Source organism: Chiloscyllium plagiosum, chromosome 35 (assembly GCF_004010195.1).
Source record: "Chiloscyllium plagiosum isolate BGI_BamShark_2017 chromosome 35, ASM401019v2, whole genome shotgun sequence".
Taxonomy (NCBI): Eukaryota; Metazoa; Chordata; class Chondrichthyes; order Orectolobiformes; family Hemiscylliidae; genus Chiloscyllium; species Chiloscyllium plagiosum.
In genome coordinates, this window is record NC_057744.1 from 40,184,903 (window position 1) to 40,210,076 (window position 25,174).

General features: G+C 42.2%; 1 protein-coding gene across 1 annotated transcript in view; it reads right to left on the reverse strand.

The window, feature by feature from the left end:
* The window catches only part of bmp7b (bone morphogenetic protein 7b), a 137,619-nt gene extending 112,832 nt beyond the window's left edge, over positions 1–24,787 (reverse strand). Inside the window, exon 1 of the mRNA XM_043676973.1 lies at positions 24,028–24,787. Coding sequence (XP_043532908.1) covers positions 24,028–24,421 — 394 coding nt within the window. The 5' untranslated portion in view covers positions 24,422–24,787. The remainder of the gene's footprint in view (positions 1–24,027) is intronic.
* Between the last annotated feature and the right edge of the window lie 387 nt (positions 24,788–25,174).

The window sequence follows — 25,174 nt, forward strand, 5'->3', positions numbered from 1 at the left end:
CTATATCCCGCTGTAACCTGCCATGTCCTTCCTCACTGTCTACAACTCCTCCTACTTTCGTATCATCCGCAAACTTGCTCACCCATCCTTCTACCCCCTCTTCCAGGTCATTTATAAAAATGACAAACAGCAATGGTCCCAAAACAGATCCTTGCGGAACACCGCTAGTGACGGCACTCCAAGATGAACCTTTGCCCATAACTACTACCCTCTGTCTTCTTCCAGCCAGCCAACTCCTAATCCAAACCTCCAACTCACCCTCAATGCCATACCTCCGTAACATGGAAGAAGGCCATTCAGTCCTTTGAGCCCTTCTCTCTGCAGGAGCAATTTAATTAATCCTGCTTTTTGCCCTCTGTTATAGCCCTGTAAACCTTTATTCTTTCAAGTGCTTATCCAATTGTATTTTGAAAAGCATAATGAAATTTGCCAAAACTTTTTTCTTAAGCAATGCATTCCAGACCCTAGCCACTCACTGTGTAAAAAACTGACCTTGCATGTCAGTTCCTTTAGTTCATTTGCTATTCAGTTCAAATGTGTTTCCCCCTTTTTCATCCAAATCCCTCTTGAATGCCCTAATTGAATCTGACTCTATCACACTTCCAGTGGCGCATTTCAAAAGCCCAACCACTTGCTGCATCAAAATGTTTTTCTCTCACTTGTATTTGCACTTTTTGCAAAACATAATTTGAAACTGTACCCTCTGGCTCTCAATCCTTTTCCAGATTGGAGTAGTTTCTTCATATCTACTCTTTGCAGATTCCTCATGATTTTGAAAATTGCTATTGAGTCTCCCCTCAGCCTTCTCCTGTCTAAGGTAAACAGTCTCAATGTCTGATGGGGTGTTGGGCCTTTATTTCTGTAGGAGAAAGTGAGGTCTGCAGATGCTGGAGATCAGAACTGAAAATGTGTTGCTGGAAAAGTGCAGCAGGTCAGGCAGTTTCCAGGGAACAGGAGAATCGACATTTTGGGCATAAGCCCTTCTTCAGGAATGAGGAAAGTTTGTCCAGCAGGCTAAGATAAAAGGTAGGGAGGAGGGACTTGGGGGAGGGGCGTCGGAAATGCACTAGGTACTGGTAAGTAGTGTGATTGGTAATTTTTTTTCATTTGATTTAGCTATTATTTGATATTTTAGTTGGACTAAGTTAAGCTTAAGAGTAAAAATGGCAGGAGATCTGAGACCTGAGTTATGCTCCTCTTGCTCAATGTGGGAGCGCAGGGATACGGCTGATGTCCCTGACTCCTTTCAGTGCAGGAAGTGTGTCCAGCTGCAGCTCTTTGTAGACGGCATGATGACTCTGGAGCTGTGGACATGGACTCACTTTGGAGCATACGCAATGCTGAGGAGGTCATGGATAGCATGTTGAGTGAATTGGTCACACCGCAGATTAGGATTGCTGAGGGGCAAAGGGAATGGATGACCAAAAGGCAGTGCAGGTGTCCCCTGCAGTCATCTCCCTCCAAAGCAGGTATACTATTTTGAATACTGTTGTGGGAGATGGCTCACCAGGGCAAAGCAACAGCATCCAGGTTCATGGAACCATGGCTGGCTCTGCTGTACAGAAGGGCGGGAAACAGAGTAGAAGGGCTATAGTCATAGAGGATTCAATTGTAAGGGGAGTAGCTAGGCGGTTCTGTGGTCGAAAACGAGACTCCTAAATGGTATGTTGCCTCTCAGGTGCACAGGTCAAGGATGTCTCAGATTGGCACCAATGATATAGGTCAAAAACAGGATGAGCCTTCCAAGCAGAATTTAGGGAGTTAGGTGCCACGTTAAAAAGTAGGACCTCAGAGGTAGTAATCTCAGTGATACAGGTGGGCACGATAGTGTCATTTAAGATATATCTTGACAGATACATGAATGGGCAAGGAGCAGAGGGATAGAGATCCTAGGAAAATAGGCGACAGGTTTAGATTGAGGATCTGGATCAGTGCAGGCCTGGAGGGCTGAAGGGCCTGTTCCTGCACTGTAATTTTCTTTGTTCTTTAACTCCAATATACCGTCAAAAACATCTTATCCATAAGGCAGCATGGCGGTTCAGTGGTTAACATTGCTGTCTCACAGTACTGGAGGCATAGTTTTGATTCCAGCCTTGGGTGACTGCTGTATAAGGACTCCAACAGTCCAAAGATGTACAGGCTAGGCGGATTATTCATGGCACATTCCCCTGTAGTGCCCAGAGATATACAAGCTTGGTGGATTAACCATGGTAAATATGGGGTTACGGGGATAGGTTTAGAATCTAGGTCTGGATGTGTTACTCTTCAAAGGCTTGGTGTAGACTTGATAGGCCGAATTGCCTGCCCCACACTTTTGAGATTCTATTCTCACAATATTCTTGTTACTATTCGCATGAACTCTTTTCATCAAGTGTTCACATCTTTTCTAAAGAATGGTGCCCAGAACTGCGCATAGTCATCCAGCTGAGGCCTAACCAGTGTCCTGTATAATTCAGGATACTGCTAACGCTCCTGCTTTTGTACTTTACTCCCTTGTTAATGAAACCTAGAATGCTATATGCTTTTCTAACAATGCATATAGCATATAACCTGTCCTGCCACCTTTAATGACATACCCAGATCTCTCTGCTTCTTTTATACTCTCCATGTTCATTGTACCTCACACGTCTCTGCATTGAATTTCATCAGTCACTTAACTGGTCAATCCACCAATTTCTCATGCAATTTTGATGTGCCACACGTTCCTTCTCACAGTTTACAATTATTTTTTTCTAACTTTTATATTATCCACAAGCTTTCAAGTTGCTGCTGCATACCGAGAGCTCAATAATTTACATAAAACAGAAAACTAGGAGATAGTGAGGACTGCAGGTAGCAAGGATCCCAATAACGACCCCCTCCCCCATCAGTTAACTCCACTCTGAACCTTCCCCCACTCCAAAAAAAACTTAAGAATTACTGTCAGTTTTCTACCCCTCAGCCAATTTTGTATCCATGTTGCTACTGTCCCTTTTATTCCATGATCTTTAATTTTCTCACGAGTCTGTTATGTGGCCCCGTATTATTTGCCTTTTGAAATCTATGTACACCACATCAAAGGTTTTGCCTTCATCAATCCTTGCTGTTATCTCTTGAAATGCCCCAACTCGTTAGTTGGACATGCATTTCCCTTAATAAATCCATGCTGATTTCTCCAAATGATCCCAAATCTCATGTGACTAATAATTCTATCCCAAAAATGTTTTTCTACAAGATTACTGACTACCAAAGTTAAATTGAGTCGTCTGTAATTGCTGGGCCTATTTTTACAATTTGTTGTTGTGGTTCTGTTCACCGAGCTGGAAGTTTTTGTTGCGAATGTTTTGTCCCCTGGCTAGGCGACATCATCAGTGCTTGGGAGCCTCCTGCGAAGCGCTTCTTTGATGTTTCCTCCGATGTTTATAGTGGTCTGTCCCTGCCACTTCCGGTTGTCAGTTTCAGCTGTCCGCTGTAGTGGTTGGTATATTGGGTCCAGGTCCAGGTCGACAGCCAGGGAATTCCTAGAGGCATAGCATTCATCCACAAACTCCATCAACAAACACATCGACCTGGACGATTTTTTCACGGTGGCACAGAGACCCGGGTTCAATTCCCGCCTCAGGCAACTGTCTGTGCGGAGTTTGCACATTCTCCCCGTGTCTGCGTGGGTTTCCTCCAGGTGCTCTGATTTCCTCCCACAGCCCAAAAATGTGCAGGTTAGGTGAATTGGCCATGCTAAATTGCCCATAGTGTTAGGTGTAGGGGAATGTGTCTGGGTGGGTTGCTCTTCGGAGGGTCGGTGTGGACTTGTTGGGTCAAAGGGCCTGTTTCCACACTGTAAGTAATCCAATATATTTATGGAAGCTTTTGCTATCTGTCTTTATTTTCAGTGCTGGTTTTTTTTTTCTTACGTTCTATCTTACTTTTCTTTAAAACTCTTGTGGCTTTCTGTTGACCTTTAAAGCTTTCCCAATCTTCTAGTTTCCCGCTGATCTTGGCCACTTTGTATGCCTTCTCTTTCAATTTGATAGCTTCCCTTATTTCCTTAGACACCAGTGGCAGATTACCCCTTTTCTTACAGTCCTTTCTTTTCACTGGTACATACTTTGGCTGAGTACTTTGAAAAATTGCTTTGAAAGTCCTCCACCTGCTCATGAATTGTCCCACCATAGAATCTTTGCTTCCAGTCTATTTTAGCCAAGTTCTCCCTCATCTTAGTTCCCCTTCTTTAAGCACAGGACTCTGGTATTGGATTTTATTATCTTTGCGCTCTCCATCTGTATTCTATATTCATCATGCTGTGATTACTCTTTCCAAGAGGATCCCTAACTATGAGGTTATTAATTATTCCTGTCTCATTACACAGGACCAGATCTCGAATAGGTTGCTCCCTTGTCGAATACTTTGCATACTGTTCAAGAAAACTATCACAGATACATTCAATGAACTCCTCCTCGAGGCTACCCTGACCGAGCTGGTTCAACCAATTGACATGCAGATTAAACTCTCCCATGATAATTGCCGTAGCATTGTTACAGACATTAGCTATGTCTTTGTTTATTGCCCACCCCAATGTGATGCTATTATTTGGTGGTCTGTAGACTACACCAAACAGTAACTTTTTCTCCTTAGAATTTCTAATTTCCAACTAAATGGATTCAACCTCATTCTCCATAGAACCTATATCATCTCTCAGCACCGTCCTGATGTCATCCTTGAATATCCGAGCTACACCACCTCCATTACCTTCCTGTCTGTCCTTCCGAATAGTCTGATACCTCTGGATATTTAACTCCCAGTTGTGACCATCTTGTAACTATGTCTCTGTAATGGCTACTAAATCATATTCATTTGCGATGATTTGTGTCGTTAACTCATCAACCTTGTTACGAATGCTATCAGCATTCAGCTAAAGTGCCCCTATGCTAGTTTTCATGCCCTCATTATTTCCAACATCTCTAATAATATCTCCTGAATTTTCCTTCATTTATACTTCGTTCAGAGTCTGCCTTGTCCTTATACCCTCTTGCACACATGCTAAGCTGCAGTTTTCCTTTTTATTTACCATCATATGTCCTGTTGTTTTCCCTTTCCCTTCCCCTCAGCACACTATTTAAAAGTCCTCGCAGACACTCTATTTATCCTTTTCACTAGAACACTGGTTCCAGATAACAATAGAAGGGAATGTTAACATAGTGTTGCAGCTACAAAGAAGGTGCAGAGAAAGATCAACTCTAATATATAAGAGGTTCGTTCAAAAGACTGATAACAGCATGGAAGAAGCTGTTCTTGAATCTTGGTACGTGTTTTCAAACTTTTGTATTTTCTGCCCAATGGGAAAGGGTGGAAGGGAGTATAACCGGGATGGGAGGGGTCTTTGATTACATTGACTGCTTTCCCGAGGCAGCAGAAAGTGTAGTTGGAGTCATGGAGGGTAGGGTGGTTTGTGTGATGGAATGCACACAAACCACCCTACAACTCTCTGTAATTTCTTGCAGAGCAGTTGCCATACCAAACTGTCATGCATCTAGACAGGATGCTTTCTGTGGTACATCTATAAAAGTTGGTAAGAGTCCTTTTAGTCATGTTGAATTTCCAGAGCCGTCTGAGGTAAGGAGGTTTTGGAGTGCTTTCTTGACTGTAGTATTGACTGATCTTAGTTGCTCTTTCACCTCCTGAATGTTCTGTATTCAGCTTGGTTCTCAAGTGTACTTGTCATAAAGACATTTTTTCTTTATATGTTCATGGGATGTGGGCAAGCTCTCTTTATTGCTCAGCTCTAATTGCCAAGAGGGCAGTTAAGAATCAGCTGCATTGTCCTAGGCCTGGAGTCACATGCAGGCCAGAGCAGTAAGGATGGCAAATTTCCTTCCCTAAAGGACATAAGTGAACCAGATGGTTATGTACAACAATCAACGCTGGCTTCATGGTCATCATTACGTTAACCTTTTATTCCAGATTTATATTGAGTAAAAATGTCATCCCCCTTGTGGGATTCAAACCTAGATATCACTTTCTCATATTCTCCCCTGGATCCCCTAAACCCTGGTGAGTTAGTTTAAACCCTCTGTAAAAGCACGAGCAACATGCTCAGTCCTGTTCTCCTCAGATGCAATGCAAGATATCTCCATGTTCCCACCCAACACAAAGTTGGGTAAAAAGATAGGTTATCAGGAGGATGCAGAGATGCATCAGTGTGATTTGGATAAGTTGAGTGAATAAGAAACTGCATGACAGATGAATAATGTGGAAAAATGTGAGGTTATCCACTTTGGTAGCAAGAATGGGAAAGCAGTTTATTGTCTGAAATTCTAGCTATGGAAGGAGTGCAGCAAAGGGTTGCCAGACTGATTCCTGTGAGTGCAAGAATAACAAATAAAGACAGACTATATCATTTAGGACTATATTCAGTAGAGGTTAGAGAATGAGGGGGATCTGATAGAAATCTGTAAAATTCGAAAGGGTAAACATGGAAAGGATGTTCCTGGTCATTGAGTAGTCGAAAACCAGGATATAGTGTAGGCCATTTAGGACTGAGATAAGGAGAAATTTCTCCACCCACTCCTGAATTATCCTTCATTTATACTTCGTTCAGAGTCTCCCTCGTCCTTAAACCCTCTTGCACACATGCTAAGCTACAGTTTTCCTTTTTATTTACCATCATATGTCCTGTTGTTTTCCCTTTCCCTTCCCCTCAGCACACTATTTAAAAGTCCTCGCAGACACTCTATTTATCCTTTTCACTAGAACACTGGTTCCAGATAACAATAGAAGGGAATGTTAACATAGTGTTACAGCTACAAAGACGGTGCAGAGAAAGATCTGTTTAATGGAAGGCTTCACTTGGATATTCAGATAAACAAAAGAGGGGAAAGAAGTTGAAGAATGTTAGCAATATTTGGAAGTCTTTGGTTGATTGATTGGTTGTTGAGCTACCATTAGGTACTGTGTTCCAACTCTAGTAATTTGAAAAAATTAAATTTCAAAACAAGTAAGATATGAGAGAGAGAGAGAGAGAGCTGATTTTTCTACTTTCTGCAAATCTTTGGTTTTTAGTTAATAATAAAAGAGCAAGGTTAAAGCAACTAAACTTACTGTAAGTAAAGTAACTTAAAGTACAATAAGTATTCCCATATATCCAAGAGCCAAATACACCTTCCAGATGAAACAACATTTTATCTGCACTGGTCCACTGCTTTCGCTGCTCACAATGTAGACTCCTATGCATTGGCAAAATAAAGCATAGACCAGGTTTCTGCTTCACAGAACACCTTTGGTCTGTCTGCAAAAAAGACCTTAACTTTCCAATTGCCTGCTACTTCAACACACTGCCCTGTTCCTTGTCTCTGTCTCAGGCTTGCTGCAGTGCTCCAACGAAGGAAGAACAACACCTCATTTCCACTAGGGGACTCTGCAACATTCTGGACTCAGTATTGAATTCAACAACTTTAGGGCTTGAGCTTTCCCATGTCCTCACCCAAACCCCAACACACCAGGCCTTGTTATCACATTGACTGCTATTATACACAATACACAATAAATTAATAGCTATTCACCATCCTAACTAGATTGTCATTCACTCCTTTGTCTGTCCACTTGTTCTCCTCTCTTTAAGCTCTATTCCTAACTATCGTTTACACCTTAACTCCTCTCTCCTCCCTATCTTCTGCATATCAACCAATATTTTCCAAACTACCATCGGTTCTGAGGAAGGAACACTGAACCTAAAATGTTAACTCTCATTTCTCTCCAAAATGCTGCCAGACCTGCTGTGCTTCCAGCAAGTTTCTGTTTTTATTCCCATGTATCTACTGCCCATATCTTTCTGGATGGAAGTGATCATATGAAAGCTGCTAAGGATCTTTGGTGAATTTCTGCAGTGCATCTTGTAGATAGTACACACTGCTGCTTCTGAGTGTCGGTGGTGGAGGGAGTGGATGCTTGTGGACGTGGTGCCAATCAAGTGGGCTGCTTTGTCCTGGATGGTGTCAAAATTCTTGAGTGGTGTTGGAGCTGCACCCATCCAGACAAGTGGGGAGTATTCCATCACACTCCTGACTTGTGTTTAATAGATGGTGTACAGACTTTAGGGAGTCAGGAGGTGAGTTACTTGCTGCAGGATTCATAGTCTCTGATCTGCACTTGTAACCACTGTGTGGAGAGTCCAGTTGAATTTCTGATCAATGATAACCCTAAAAATGTTGGTAGAGGAGATTTTATTCATGGTAACGCCATTGAATGTCAAAGTGCAGTGATTAGATTGACTCTTATTGGAGATGGTCATTACCTGACATTTGTGTCATACGATTGTTACTTGCCACTTGTCAGCCCACGCCTGGATATTGTCCAGATGTTGTTGCTTTTGAACATGAATTGCTTCAGCATCTGAGGAGTCATGAATAGCACTGAGCATTGTGCAATAATTGGCGAACATCCCCACTTATGAGAGAGGGAATGTTATTGTTGAAGCAGCAGTAGATAGTTGGACCTCGTACATTATCCTGAGGAACTCCTGCAGAGATGTCGCCCTTGTGTGAAGTTTGCCCATTCTCCCCATTTCTGTGTGGGTTTCCTCAGGGTGCTCCAGTTTCCTCCCACAGACCAAAGATGTGCAGGGTAAGTGGATCGGCCATGCTAAATTGCCCATTGTGTTCAGGGTGTGCAGGTTAGATGGATTAGCCAGTGGAAATGTAGGATTGCAGGGATGGGTCTGGGTGGGATGCTCGTCGGAGGGTCTGTGTGAGTTTGATGGGCCAAATGGCGTGCTTCCACATTGTAGGGATTCTTTGAATCTGTGTCCTGGAGCTGAGATGACTGACCCCTGACAACCACAGAAAGCTTCCTATGTGCCAGCCTTGACTCCAACCAGATGAAAGTTTGCCTCCGATACCAATTAATCTAGTTTTACCAGGGCTCCTTGATACAACACTCAGTCAAATGCGCCCTTTTTTGTCAGGGGCTGTCACTTTCACCTCACCTCTGAAATTGAGCTCTTTTGTCCATGTTTGAACCAAAGTTGTAATGCGGTTAGGAGCTGAATGGCCCTGGCAGAACCCAAACTGGATGTAACTGAGCAGCTTCATAGCACTGTTGATGAAACCTTCCATCACTTTACCAATGATCGAGAGTGGACTGATGAGGTGGTAATTGTCCGGATTAGCTTTGTCCTGCTTTGTCTGTACAGGACATATCTTGGCAATTTTCCATAGTGTTGGGTAGATGCCAGTGTTGTAACTGTACTAGATTAACTTAGCTAAGGGTATGGCAAGTTCTGGAGCACAGGTATTCAGTACTGTTGTCAGAATGTTGTCAGGGCCCATAGACCTTGCGGTATCCAATGTCTTACAACCATTTCTTGATATCACGTGGAGTAAACCGAATTGTTTGAAGACTGGTATCTGTGATGCTGCGACCACTGGAGGAGGCCAAAACAAATCATGTCTGTTTCAATAGGGTCACCTGTCATTTTTCTAAACTCTCATAAATACAGGCCCGACCCTCTCAAGACAGTTGCTCCATTTCCGGTATTAGCCTAGTCAACCTTCTCTCAACTGCCTCCAAAGTCAGTTTATCTTTCCTCAGTGAAAGGTCCCCACACTGTTCACAAGATACAATGGACAGCAAATTTCATCCAGGGACTGTGAAAACAAATAGATAGGGTTTTCTGTGTACATTTTGCATCACTAATGATATCCAAATGGGGGATCTGTTTGTATAAGTTGAAAGAATGCAGTCTGGCAGTTAGTGCCAGTGTGTTGGCCATGCCCACTTTTATGCATTATTTCAAGTTCCTAATGAGTCAGCACTCCCTGTTAATTCCACCTCCCCCTTGTTGTGGTGAGTAATATTTCAGGATAGTTTGGTGGCACTCATACCTTGGAGGTTGTGAAGTCCCGATCAAGTAAGGCTGGACTTGTTGTTTACTATTTACAGTGACCAATTGAATATTCATAATTCTCTCCATATGTAATAAAATGTTTGTTTAAACACTGAAGTAATGAGAATATGATGAATGAACCAATCACTGGAGGTTTCAGTGTGATCCGGCACAATGCAGACACCCCGGTGCAATTCAAAAGCTGTGTTTTTCAGATCCAGTTACTCACTTCAATTTTGCAGAATTTTTTCATCAATGCTGAAGGAAATTAGCTTGCACAGAAAACCTACATGTATTGGGCCCCTAGAGGCATGTATTCTGAAGGTGCCAATAACATTGGGGAGATTCTAGTGTATTGTTGCATGAAGCCCAATAATAGGTTATGTGTTGTCCATCATACGTAGAAATATTCTGTTTGTTATTCAGCACCGTGTATGTTGTTTCTTATAAACATTGCTCTTCTTGTTAGTGACAGTGTGATGAGGGTAAATCCACTTCTGCCTTTGTGACATGGAGCTACATGGAAAAACAGACACTGTCCTCACCACAGCTCCATGCTGGTGTGGCAATGTACAAGACTGTATGGCAATATGGGCACATTTCCAAAGTATTGTTTCTTACCCTGAACCAGTCAAGCTTCAGAACAGGGAAATGTAGTGAACTGGAGCTTTGATGTGAAATCAACCCAGCTGGCTATGTGCTGGGCTCAGTGGGACTCTAACGAGAGGCTGGGGGATGTCCACATTGACCTCTAGCCAGGCTCCAATTAAGGCCACAGCCTGTTGAAACAGCTGTATGTATCTCATTCCTTCGAACTGCTCCCCAGAGCAGCTTTTACAGGTTCAAGTATTGTATTCACCAAACCCTGTGGGAACCCAGTGAAAAGGAAAGGGACATGACAGTGACTGGAGCTCAGTCTCCTGGACAAGGTAGAGCTGTTTTGTTCAATATTGAATTAACAATCTGAGCAATCTTTTTAAAGCTGAATTTTTCCAATGGAAATTCCCCGATTGTGTGCATTGATCTTAAATGCTGATTCTGCCCTGATCACTCACACACTTTAGCATTACAAAGGAAAGGAGAAAGACTAAAATAAGCTACATGAAATATATAGCTATATACTGTATGTTCTATGCTGTATAAAAGGCATATGCTCTTAATGATATATGAAAGGATGCTTTCCATATACTACATGATATAAATATACTGTACTGTTATATATGTTGTATGAACAATGCTCTATACTATATATGCTATATTATGTTGCTTTACAGTACTGCCTTTACATCCTCAGGGCATTCAGAGGACTTTTACATACATTTAAGATACTTTTTGGAGAGTTGTCACTCAGAGTTAATGATGCTCATTTGTAGGTGCAGGTATGATTGTCTGAATGGCCTCTTTCTGCACTATAACAGTTCTGTGATTCAGTAAGGCAAGAAATGTAGCAACAAACATGATCAACAAGATCCTGAGACAGGGTTTACCTCACAGCTGGGAATAGAAAAAATAGTAATTTATCGTCACTTGTATTTTTACAAAAAATGCAGTGAAAAGTGTTTAAGTCACCATACTTTGGCGCTTATATTATTAAAAAAATACATAAAAATTAAGACAAAGTACATCTTTGTTCATTTCACAGTTGTTGAGTTCCCAAGGTTGAGGAGAAGACAGGAACCACATTCTGCACCGCTGCAGCAAGCTGACATTGAAGCTGCTGAATCTCAGGCCATTGGAATCCCAGCCAGAACCATTACGCCATTGAAGATGCTGCCTCAAGGATCCACCTCATTACTGAAGCTGCTGCCGAAGCACACAGCTACACCAGGCCATTGAATTCTTGGGCCAAGAAACCCCAGGCTGTTTGAATCCCGGGCCAAACAAATATCATTGCTGAAGATGCCGTCAACCCAGACTGTTGAAATCCTGGGCCGTACCCACCTCATTGCCAAAGCAGACTACCAATCTGCAGGACCCACCAGGACACAGCCACAATGGCCAAGAGGAATGGACCAGATTGCCTTTGCTGCTGCAGCAGCCTCCAGAAGCATTCTTCCTCCACCAAAGGCATTAAAAGAGGTAAGATGAATTTTGATATTAAACATAAGTAAATAAAAAGAACTTTAAAAAACTGATGTAACAGGCCTGGAGATCAGAAGCAGATGGGGTCAGGAGCCCAAGCATTTCCTACCTACTCTGCTGCCGCCATCTTGAAGAGTTAGATTTAGATGATGGTGGTGATGTCATTAAGCAAGCAGGCCAGCTGTTGACACCAACTTTCTTGGTACACCCAATAAGGTTTGAGTATAATTGAACTTCTCATTACTTTTTTTTGGGTGGGGGGTTTCTTGTTGTGCAGTGGAGTATCCTTATTGCTGGGTCAGAAGTTCTAAGTTCAATTCCTATCTTTCCTAATGGTGTGTCACAGCATGTTCAAGATTGATTAAGATAGAATTTACATCTGTGCTCGGTATCAAATGAAGCCTGGATGCAATTTGTTTCAGTCTGAGGGAACAGCTCTGAAGTGTACTGAAATTGGTGCTAGCTGCAAAGGAACAGCTAGCATAAGGGAGTTAAAGACAAAATATGCCTGACTCACCTGATGAATGCCTTCAATTAAGGGGTAGCATGGTGGCTCAGCGGTTATCACTGCTGTCTCACAGCACCAGGGACCCAGGTTTGATTCCAACTTTGGGTGACTATCTCTGTGGAGGTTGCACGTCCTCCTGGTGAATATGTTGGTTTCCTCTGAGTGCTCTAGTTTCCTCCCAGAGTCCAAAGGTGTGCAGGTTAGGTGGATTGGCCATGGGAAATTGTTGATAGTGTGCAAGCTAAGTGGATTGGCCATTGTGGATGCAGGATGAGGCGAGAGCCTGGATCCAGCTGGGATACTCTTAAGAGAGTCCATGAAGACTCAACAGGCTGAAGGGTCTCTTTCTGTGCTGTGGGGAGTCCATGATTCTAAGTAACAGAGAGACCTAATAATGATGATTATGCAATGATGTTTTAGAAACGTGGCATTTGATAAACTTTTCTAGAACAGACATTTTGAAAATAAAAACATGTGGATTAACTTGGTTTCTTAATTGGCTAAATGATAACAGTCAGAGAGTAATGTTGAATTGATGTATTTCTGGTCAAAGACAACATTGCCATGGAGTCCCATAGGACTTGATGTTGGATTCATTCCTTGTTATATGTAAATATGGCATGATCTTGTTCTGTGTGGTACGGCTCTGAAGAGTGGAGTTTATTTAGCTCAGAATTTGCTATTACATTTCAGTGTTCGATTTATCCCCTATCAGTTCAAACAGCACCTGTGCTCAAACAGGCAATGTAACTGGCAGGTGGTTCTATAAAGCATAGTCTAAATTGTACACATATTATCATTTGTATATTTTAAACAAAGTTTGCATATCAAAGGGTTAAATTATTAAATCTGTATGTGGCAGCTGGAAAATCTGGAAAGGGATGCATAATAAATAAAGCTTGGAAACCTCTGGATTAGGTAATGAACAAGTGAAAGAATTCTTGGAGAGACATTAATAATTTCAGATTATCTAATGCTGTTGGACCTGACACATTGGCCAAGCTTCCAGATGTGCCTCTTCTGTCTTCTAGGCATCTGTCATCACTGTGAAAACTGCCAGTGACATCATATTTAAAATGGATACAGCAGCCTTGTGGTTACAGTTCTAGCTTAGCAATTGAAAGGCAGTGAGTTCAAATCCCACCACAGTAAGCTGAGCAATGCAATTTGGTAAATCCATTGTTTTATGACCAGATAAGATAAAAGGTGGCGCATTGTTTTAAAAACTAAACCTTTATGAAAGGAATCTGTTGTGTCTACCCAGTCTTACCCACAAGTGACTTATAATTACTTACAAGATGTTCCAGGAATTAACAACTATTTGCCAAAACACTTACGTGATTGATATGGGGGGCATTGCACTGTAGGAGCTGATTGGAAAAAGACCTCAATTTTCTGTATTTAATGAAAGGGTTATTTTCTCACATGGTTTTGAGAATGTGTCGGTAATGACCTGCAGCTCAGTTTCTGAGTATGTCCGACATGATTGTTATCTACATCCTGGACCTCAATGACTGAAATCAGAGGGAGTTTGTGTTTTGGATGGTGATGTAGGTTGAACAGTTTCCAACTTGCTGGTTCAATGATCTCCATACCTTTAGGTAATTTACTGGCGGTCACGTGCAATATTGTAGTGTGGAAGATGGAGAAACAAGTTGGTGTAATCACAGAGCCTTGGTTGACCCTAGTCTTGCCTATGGTGGTATCTATCATAGTTTGCTGGTGAGAATCACTGTTTGTGTGTCATTGTGTGGTAGAGGATGGTAACACATTTATGAGGGCAGCTAAATTTCAAGAGGATATTCTGTAAACTATTGACGTCGACGGAGCCAAAGACTCTGATGAAGATGAAAACATTAATGCTGTTTGATGAAAATCAATGATGAGATCCTGGAAATTTGGAATACTTTCCATATCTTGGGTCCTCTTCTCAATGAAGGCCAGTCATAGATGACAAAATTCAACATTCCTTCAGCTGATTGAGGAGAATACTACAAGAATCAGGATCTCACACCTGAGACAAAGATCATCGTTTACTGAGCAGCAGCAATCCCCAGGCTCCTATAGGCCTCAGAGAATTGGACAACTCTCAGCAGATGCTCAAAGCACTGGAGAATTCCACCAGTGACTTTGCAAGATCCTCCAACTTGAATTACATGAAAAGTGGTTCAACAGCAACATCTCCCAAACCACTCACAGAGATATCACTGGACTGACATGTCATTTACAGTATATTGATAATACCAGATTCCAGTCGCAACTGCTACAGTTGAAACTAAGTCACAGCTGGAGACTCCTCGAAGAAAACACATTAGGAATATTCACAAATCATTTGGAAAATGTCATAACATACTGTTGACTTATAGGAGACTCTGATTTGTGACTAACCAAACTGAATTTTAGACTTATTTGGGAATGTGCCAAACCCATCTAGAACTTCATCAGAGATGTGCGGATGTGAAGTCGAGAAGTCAAAAGGAGCTCATAAACCCCTCAATATCTTATCAACCCAACCCTTCCAACACCATGTGCCCCACATTTGGTGAAGTCTGCATATCATGCATTAGAGCCATCAGCCACCTCTGAATCAAATGACCTAGCATTCCAATGGACTGCCTGAGAAGAAAAAACTCGTGTGAGCAGTCTGGGAAGAAAATTGAAGACACATTCAAAAACTAATTTAAAAAAAATTCTTTCTAAATTCTTGTTTACCAGTTATAAAACTATTGGCAATAAGAAGGCAATTTGACTGATGGCAAAGGATCATCCTTTTGGTCAAAGAAGTTTTTTTAAATTTTCTGATTGATGTGAGAGGGTAGAACAATAGATATCTCAAGTGATCAGTTGTGGAATTGTGAGGACAGGACATTAGAGGCAAAAGGTGACATGGTCCCATCACCAGTCCTATAGCCATATGCAGCTGGGAATACTGTTGTGACCCTAGACCCCACCAATGTAGCCAACTGTTCACTCAGCAATGAAATGGCATAGCAAACAACTCAACTTTATCAAACTGTTACAGAGAAGCAAACTTGCCACCATGTTCTGAGGGGCATGAGAATAAATGTTCAATATTGATAGAAAGGATGTACAAAATCAAAATGATTCAGTATCTTTGATAAAAGGTAATATTTCTGCCTATTTAAAGTGGTGAATCACATAACTCAGGTAGGTCCTCTATTTGATCATAGACTGTGCTGAAATAGCTGGCCTAGGACACAATGTGGTTGATTTTTAATGTTCTCAGTGTTACTGGAAATAGTGAATGAATGTAGACTTGGCAGCACTACCCATAATCTGAGACCAAAGAAAAAAATGATTGGCTAACAACCAAGAAACCAACTGCCAGCATTGGTCAGATTCAGATGAAAGCCTTTCAAATTAAAGGTTTTCAGCGAGCTTCAGTTTGATGAATGGTTCCTGAAGATTTCTTCTATAATTTAACTAGTTTGTCAGAAGTCATCACCTGTGTTCAAATACCACTGCCCAGACTCAAAGGCAAATGTTGCAAAATTTTCAGTAGTGCCAGAATCTTTGGCACTGCTGCACTCTTTGTGAAACTCTTTACTGAGAAGAATTATGCAGTTGCTTATATTCTCATTTGTCTTTCCGTTGAAGGGGATGGTATTAATGTTATAGTAGAGAAGAGGAAGTTGAGGGATTGTCCAGAGCCAATTTCCACGAAATTACAAACCTCTTGCTGCTAAAACATAAATCAACAGATGCAGACAGAGCAAAACAAAAGAACATTATTTAGTGAGGGTATTGTCCCTCTTTATAATGGATTTTTATTGGAAATTATTCTTTAAAAGACTCCAGATATAAGTGCTAATGGATAACTTACTGACGGTGAAACTCTCTTTAAAAAGAGATACTATGACTGTCTTTCAGACAAGGTATTGCTGAAGATTGACTCTGCCTGCAAAAGTCTCCTGAAAGTGTGATTCTCTTTACTTGTTCAGTTGAATTACTGTGCCATCGCTGAGAGCCCGTTTCTATACAGCTTTTGTATTTTATATCTATATTAATCTCACTCGACTCAACTGTGGTGTATAGTTCTTCAACTGCTATTGGTAAATACTGAGTATATTCCCCAGAATCGCAGAATGGTTACGGAACAGAAAAAGGCCATTCATCCCATTGTGTCTGGGCTAGCAGCCCTGCCATCTCCCTATGATTTGCTGGATTAACGGTCTTACTTTTTGTGAACATAGGGAAAGGTGTCAATCATTCCAGCCCTTGAACCTTCTTGGCCTGTGAATGAGACAACATTGCCTTCTTGATTTTAACTCATTTGTAACATCTCAAGGCTCTGAAACACATTGGACAAATGCAGTCTTTTTTCCAACTTCCTTGGGGATACAGGGCTGCAGTGAAGGAGCTGATCAGATACACCAAAGTCAGACATGACCCAGTGGAAGGTAGCTTCACGCTGATTTCATGTTGCACTTTAGTGGCATTAACACATAGCACAGTTAGTGCCACCTACTGGCACTTGACCTGAAGATTCTGGTTTAACTACTACTTTGCACATCACAATACTCGTACCTCATTTGTGTGCACATGCAAAATACTGAAGACACATGATCGAGTGAGGTAGTATATTTAGTTATATCACAATGGGATAGCCTGGTTTGGTCAGTGACCAAATGAACCCTGGCAATATAGAGAGGTGCTGAACTGAGAGAGTTTTTACCCAGAGAAAGCTCCAGTGCTGCTTGCTCATATACACAGATTTCCCCATTCTCTCAGCTGATACCTAGTTTAAGGGTGTGATGACGTTGGTAATACCATAATAATAGATGAAGGGATTGACTGCATGGCCCATCCCTCAATTTCCAGTTTCCCTTCCCCTTTGTGGTTTCTGCTCACGCGACAAACTTTAAAAATGACACATCATCACAGCAGTTTGATTGGATGGTTTCCCTCTGTGTCGAGTTAAACTCAGTAGCCAACATGACTGAATCTGTATTGACTGAAGACCATTGACACGCAAAACTGGGCAAAACTAAGGAGGTTTCAGTAAGGCTCTTACATGATATAAGTTTTGGGGGTAGAGTTGGAGGGAGCTTTTTGTTTAGATTAGATTAGATTACTTACAGTGTGGAAACAGGCCCTTCAGCCCAACAAGTCCACACCGCCCCGCCGAAGCGCAACCCACCCATACCCCTACATTTACCCCTTACCTAACACTAAGAGCAATTTAGCATGGCCAATTCACCTGACCTGCACATCTTTGGACTGTGGGAGTAAACCGGAGCACCCGGAGGAAACCCACACAGACACGGGGAGAACATGCAAACTCCACACAGTCGCCTGAGGCGGGAATTGAACCCGGGTCTCTGGCGCTGTGAGGCAGCAGTGCTAACCACTGTGCCACCGTGCCGCCCACAGCTTTGGAGTACGAAGGAACAATCAGCAGAAACTCCAAACTGTTTTTAAGTAAATGCCTGGGATTCTGACAGACATTTCTCAGAAAAGAAAACTGAGGAATGCTTTGTCGGAGCTTTTTAAAATTGTAAAGAATATTTATTAGGGTAAACAATAGAGAAGATGTTTCCATTTTGGGGTGTCAAAAACTAGCTCCATAAATAGTCCCTTATAAATCTGATAATTAATTAAGGAAAACAAAATGTCACTACCCAGCAAGAGATCAGAATGCCAACTTGCTAATTCAAGAAGCTGTTGAGCCAATTCGCACTGATACAGCTGGAATACCACTCCAGTGCAACACTGAAGGAGTGCTGTACTGTCAGATGTTTAGTTTTCCAGCTGAAATGTTAAACTGAGGCCCTATCAACTATGCCAGGTGGATATAAAAGGTTTCATGGCACCATTTCTAAGAAAAGCATTAGAATCCTGGCCAACATTTAATTCCCCCTTAATTAATGTCCCTCAAATCTGATTACCTGGTCAATGTTGATTGTGGAATTTTGTACACAACTGGGCTGCCATGTTTCCTGTGTTAGAACAGTGACAACATTTCACAAGTGATTCATTAGCTGTAAAACACTTTGGGATGTCTAGAATAGTGAAGGACATGATCGAAATGTAAATCTTTTCTCCCTTTTCTGAATCCATTCAAAAGGAGCTCAGCTGTATGGTGGATCCTACTCCATATAGTGCCCAGCACAATTTACTTTTTATTAATGCATAGAACTTGGGTGTCACTGGCTAGGCCAGCATTTATTGCATGTTCTTAGTTGCTCTTAAGGTAGTGAGCTACCTTCTTGAACCGTTGCAATCCATTTGGTGTCAGAATGCCACTGTGCCATTAGGAAAGGCTTTCCAACGTCTTGATTCAGTATGATATATTTTCAGATAAAAATGGTGAATGGCATGGTGGGAAATTTGCAAATGGTGGTGGTCCCATGTATTTACTGCCTTTGTCCTTTGAGATGACGCTCATCAGGGGTTCAGAAAGTGTTGTACAAGTATTTTGGTGAATTTCTGCAATGCATATTGTAGATGGTACACACTGCTACTACTGAGTGTTGGTGGAGGAGGGATTTGATATTTGTAGATGAGATGCCAATCAATAGGCTTGCTTTGTCTTGGATGATGTCAAGTTCTTTGAATGTTGTTGGAGCTGCAGTCATCCAGGCAAGTGGAGAGTAGGTGGTGAACAAGCTTTGGGGACCCAGGAAGTTAGTTACTGGTTGGAAATGTTCATTGCTTGGCACTTCATGTGAATGTTACTTACCACTTGTAAGCATAAGTGTGGATATTGTCCAAGTTAGACATGGACTGCAATTTGTGAATGGTGATGAACATCTCCACTTCTGACCTATGATCAAGGGAAGGTCAATACTGAAACAGCTGAAGATGGTTGGGCCTAGAAAACTACCTGGAGGAACTCCTGCAGAGATGTTCTAGAGCTGAGATAACTGACCTTGAACAACCACAGCCCTTTTCCTATGTATCAGGCCTGACTCAAAGCAGTGGAGAATTCTCCTTGATTCCCATTGACTCTAGTTTTGTGAAGGCTCCTTGATGCCATACTCAGTCAGTAGCAATCTTGATGGCAAAGGCAGTCATGCTCACTCACCTCTTGGGTTCAGCCAGTTTTGTCCATGTTTTTATCAAGGCTGATACGGGTTCAGGATCTGCGTGGCCATAGAAGAATTCAAACTGTGTTTCAGTGAGGAGGCTATTCATTTGCAGGTGCTGCTTGATAGCACATTTTATGATGCCCTCCATCACTTTACTGATGAATGAGAATAGTCTGGTGGGCTGGAAATTGGCTGGGATGGAAGTTTCCTGTGTTTTTGTGTACAGGGCATACCTGGGCAATTTTTCATTGTGAGATAGATACCAGTTTCGCAGCTATTATGGAACACCATGGTTGGGTGCATGGCATATTCTGGAGCACAATGTTCAATATTATTGTCTTTGCAGTATCCGGTCTCTAGCCATTTCTTCATATCATACAGAATGAATCAACTTAACTGATGTCTGGTATCTGTACTGCTGGGGACTCATCATTGAGGATGGAAATATTTGCAGAATCTCCTATTCCACTGATTTCTATAATTGTCCACCAACATTCGTGACTGAATGTGACAGGACTGTAGAACTTCGATCTGTTCCATTGGTTGAATCACTTAGCCCTGTCCATCACTTGATGCTTGCACTGTTGGTTTGCAAGTAGTCCTGCTTTGATGCTTCACCAGGTTGATACTTTGTTTTTAGGAAGGCCTAGAGCTGCTCATGGCATGCCTTTCCACATTCCTAGTCATTGAATTAGGGTTGATGCCCTGGCTTGATTATAATGGTAGAATGGGGGAGATGTCACCCCTGAGGTTGAAGATTGTGTTTGATTATGATTATGGTGTTGAAGATGACTCACAGAATCTTCTGGATGCCCAGTCTTGATTTGGTAGATGTATTTGAAGTCTACCTTAATTAACTTGATGATAGTGACACAGAACACAATGTAGGGTATCCTCAATATGAAGACAGGACTTTGCGGTTCTCCCTCCCACTGATACTGTCATGGACAAATGCATTTGATACTTATTCATTACCAGTTGGGAATCAGGAATTAACCTTCAACCTCAACAACCTGCAAAAGGTCAGAAGAGACAGTGGAAATGCTCAGAGTACACCTGGAAAATCTTCCCTCTTCAGGAACCCCTGTACCTGCTTGAGCTGAAATCAGCAAGCTGGATATTTCCCAAACAGAGATTAACTTTGGACCAGGGTACTGGGCAAGGAACTCTGTGTATCTCATCTACTGGAATTCCTGTGAAAACAGTTCACAGAATGATGTTAAGTTGTCTTGGTGTTGTTCCTGGACTGAACACAGATGGTGTCAACCACAATCTAAACGTTTAGGGGAATTGGAAAGATTTGTCAGCCCTGTCATAAATATATCAAGGGTGACAATGAGCATGCTGACACTTATTGATCATCGTGGATTCAGTATACTGACCTTGTAGTCTCTTTAAACCTATTGATTGGAATGACTGGGTCATGCTTTCCCCAATTACTCCCTGAGCTGCAGACATAGAATCATTCTTCGATTTTGATCATGTACAGTATAACAGAACTGTTACAGTCCAGAAGGAGAACTTTCAACCCATTGTGTTCACACCAGTGCTTTCAATGAACAATTGACCTTTTAATATTTTCATGTCTTCTTTCTGTAACCATGCATGTTCTACCTTTTCAAATAATCATTTAATTTCCTTTTGAACCTGTCTCTGTAACATTTCAAGGCACTGCATTGTGGACCTTAACCACTCACAGGTTTAAAACACCATTCCTTATGACATTTTTTGCTTCTTTTACTAATTATCTTAAATTTGTGCCTTTTCATTTCTGATCCTTTCATGGATGGGAATATTTTCATGCTGTTTACTCTATCCAGACCCCCATGAATTTGAATGTTACAGAACAGTCCCTGAGACTGCAGCACATTCAAAAAGCATGTTTATGGGTGAGGCTGCTTGGCTGTTCTCACTACTTCTTCATAACTTTGCTGTTACACAACATGGATGGAGCTTCTGCCCAAGTTACTGGGGATATGCAGGATATGTGATGTACCTTCCATTGAGAGATGTGCTGTGTACATCATTGGTTTTTAACTGGCTGCCTGGGTATAAAACTGGTTGAAACTTTATTGCTGGAACAGCACAGCAGGTCAGGCAGCATCCAGGGAACAGGAGATTCGACGTTTTGGGCACAGGCCCTTCTTCATTCCTGAAGAAGGGCCTGTGCCCGAAACGTCGAATCTCCTGTTCCCTGGATGCTGCCTGACCTGCTGTGCTGTTCCAGCAATAAAGTTTCAACTTTGATCTCCAGCATCTGCAGACCTCACTTTCTCCTGGGTATAAAACTGGCATTGCTGATTAATTGGAAAAAGCTCAGCCTCACGTTCTTAATGATCCACAAGAAGATAATCTACCTTAAGTGACTCAAAATCTGGAACAGGTACATAGAGTATTCTGAGAGCAAGGGGAGACAGATTTTGATCTAATTACAATCAGATTATGTGGGGAAAAGGACTGTTCTAAAGTCAGGTTCAGGTCTGAAGCTAAATTGGTTAATCTCAGTCAGGAATTGACATGTTGCCATTAGTTAGGCCATTTTTGGAATGCTGCGTCCAATCCTGCTCTCCCTGCAATTGAAAAGATGTTAAACTTGAAAGGATTCGGAAAAGATTTACAAGGATGTTGCTGTGATTCGAGGTTTTGAGTTACAGAGAGAGGCTGAATAGGCTAGGGCTATTTTCCCTGGAGCATCAGAAATTGAGGGGTGACCTTGTAGAGGTTTAAAAAATCATGAGGGGCATGGGTAAGGTGATTAGGCCAGATCTTTTCCCCAAGGTAGGGGAGTTCAAAACTAGAGGTCATAGGTTTAAGGTGAAAGAGGAAGGAATAGAGGGATAACTTTTTCACACAGAGGGTGATGCGTGTCTGGAATGAGCTGCCAGAGGATGTGGTGGAGGTTGATACAATTATAACATTTAAAAGGCATCTGGATGGGTACATGAATAGGAAGGATTTAGAGGGATTTGGGCCAAGTGCTGACACATGGGATATCTGGATGGCATGGATGAGTTGGACTGAAAGGTCTGTTTCTGTACTGAATGACTCTTTGACTCTAACTGCTCTCCCGGGTTAGAAAATGCTGAGGGTCATATTCCTGGTTACTACTACCATTACTCTGCTGGAAACTGGCTGTGTGAAGTTTCAATTAGGACCACAGTGTGACACATCAGTGAAACGTTCACATCACGGTCAACATGCATCACATAAAGCTCTACCCGTGCAGAATTGATAGCCTACTGAGGAGGCTTCCATTGGCTATAGAGTTGTATGCCAAGACAGAAGAATTTGGGAGAGAGGGGAAAGGTGGAAAAAGAAAGGAAGAATACTTCAGTATTCAGAGGGTTAACATAAATATTCCCAGCTGCTCAGCTTGATTGAGGTGACTGCACCAACTGAGCTTCACATTCGACAGCCTCACACAACAGAACAGCAGGGACACAGACTGCTGCACCGTGAATACTTCACTGAGAAACCTTTTACTGCATCATTTATCTGTGGGCTGAGACTTTAACCCTTAAACTGCAACATAAACATTGACACTATGCGAGCGTAAAACAAGCAAGCCTACAGTAACTATTGAAGCATTTTAACTCATTCATTAACTCTTTGCAAGCAGGTTTGAGGCCAAACAAACGAAAAAGACTATGCAACCAATTGTGTTCTGTGGGCTTTCTAAAAGAGTCCTACTCATTAGCCCTACTCCACTGTTCATTCTTGTATATTTCTGCTTTTCAAATATTTGTTCAAGTTTCTCTTGAAAGTTGCTGTTGAATCTGTTTTGAGTACAATTTCTGGCGGTGCATTCCAGATCATATGTCATCGTACCAGTCCTTTTGTTGATTATCTGAAAGCTGCAGTCTTTATTTATGTGATTGTTACTCTTTTTCACTGTTAAAGCTGCTTTTGCGGCAACAGTGTCGACCTGGCAGGTTCCTATGGCTTAATCTGCCAACATAGGTCTGCCTACTGCTGCTTTTGTCCTGATTCAGGAAGTTAAATGCTTTCTGTAACAAAGGAAGGTTGGGTTTGCAGTAAGGGAAAACACAGGTGGGTGTGAAAGAGAGGGAAGAAGTGGAATTGAAATCAATGGCATGTCTGGCAGTAGCTTCCAGTGGCTGATAGAGAGCAAATACCTGGGTAATAATCATAAGTAAAGACCACAACCTAGTTAGTTAGGCAATGGAAAGAGTGAGTAGCAAACAGGAGAGATAAAATTACAAATGGTACAGTGAGGCAAGTGGTGGAGGATGGTGGGATGGGAAGGGGGTGTGAGGAGTATACAATATGCTCCTTAATAAATTAGTCAATCTTAATGCAGCATCTGTGCTGTCCTTCAAGTAAAGGTGAGCCTTTGATGTTCTAACAGATTGTGTCCCACCTGAAGTGGATTCTTATTCAGGGTGCCAAGCTATGTTGAGAAATGTTACACCTACTTGAAACAATGTGTGCAGCCTGCGAAAACAACCACCGAGGAAACTTTAGATTTAACAGATGTGATTCGGAAGGAAGAAATGTTCTTGACTCACCCAGGTTGACAAAGCTCATGACCATATCGGCATCACTGAGGAAGGTGCTGTCGTGTAACCTGGCCAGCGGAGGTCCCTGGGTGGTGAAGACCGCCCTATACGGATACGAGTATCCTCCTGCCTCCTCCATCAACATGGCATTGTAGAGGTCCAGCATGAACATGGGGGCTGAGTTGTGCTTGCCATGCAGGTGGGGCCTGGGGCGGTGAGGCAAACCCAGGATCGAGAGGATTTCCCTCTGCATTTCCCGCTTTTCCTGGCTCTTTAGGCGACCGTGGATGAAACTGGAATGGATCCCGTTGTCAGTGGTGAGACTTCCAAAAACCGACTGCAGCAAGAAACAGTTCCAGAGAAGTCCTGTGACAAGTTTTCTAATTAACAGCAGGAAGCTCATTCTTATTCTCAGGTTTGACTGTTGTCTGATTCATCTACACAAACATGGTCACTTTCCCTCGTGTGTGTGTCTCTCTTTCTCTTTCTCTCTCTCTCTTTCTCTCGTCTCTTTCTTACTTTCCCCTTCCCCTCTTTACTGCTCAATCAAAGCAGTCTAAGTACTGTGCAAAGCTATCTGAACGAAGGTATAGTTCAGAACCCATGTTGTCTGAACTGACCCCCACAGTTTAGCGAGAGAGCTGGAGGGTTTCTTCACCTACAGGAGCTGCGATCCCTTTGCATGTAAATCTGTGCAGTTGTCTGGTTCAGACGGGGCCAGCAGGAGGCTGCTTGTGTGGGAGGAGCACCCTCTAGTTTAAACTCAAAAGTAACAACAGCAAATTATCTGAATGTCTTAAGGGCGTCTGTAATTAAGTGAAAGGGATGGGCTTTTGAATTTAACTGATTGCCGATAGATGAGGGGGCGAGGCTGACTTAGGGCAGGATTGCTCCTTGCCTTTTTTTTGAATGGAATTGTTTTGAACTCCCAGGGATTTTCACCCCACTTGTCCTCTTGCTTTATCAATGTGCCTTTCTGCAGACCTGTTAAAGTGAGAGTGCAGCAGGGAACATAGAGAGAGAGAGGGGCAGAGAGACAGAGACAGAGAGAGCAAGAGAGATTACATGTACTCAGAAACATCCTAACCTGCTTCACATAAGGTCTTTGACGTGCTGTCACTGTTGTTTCCACAAGCCAGTACGTCAGACATTTTAT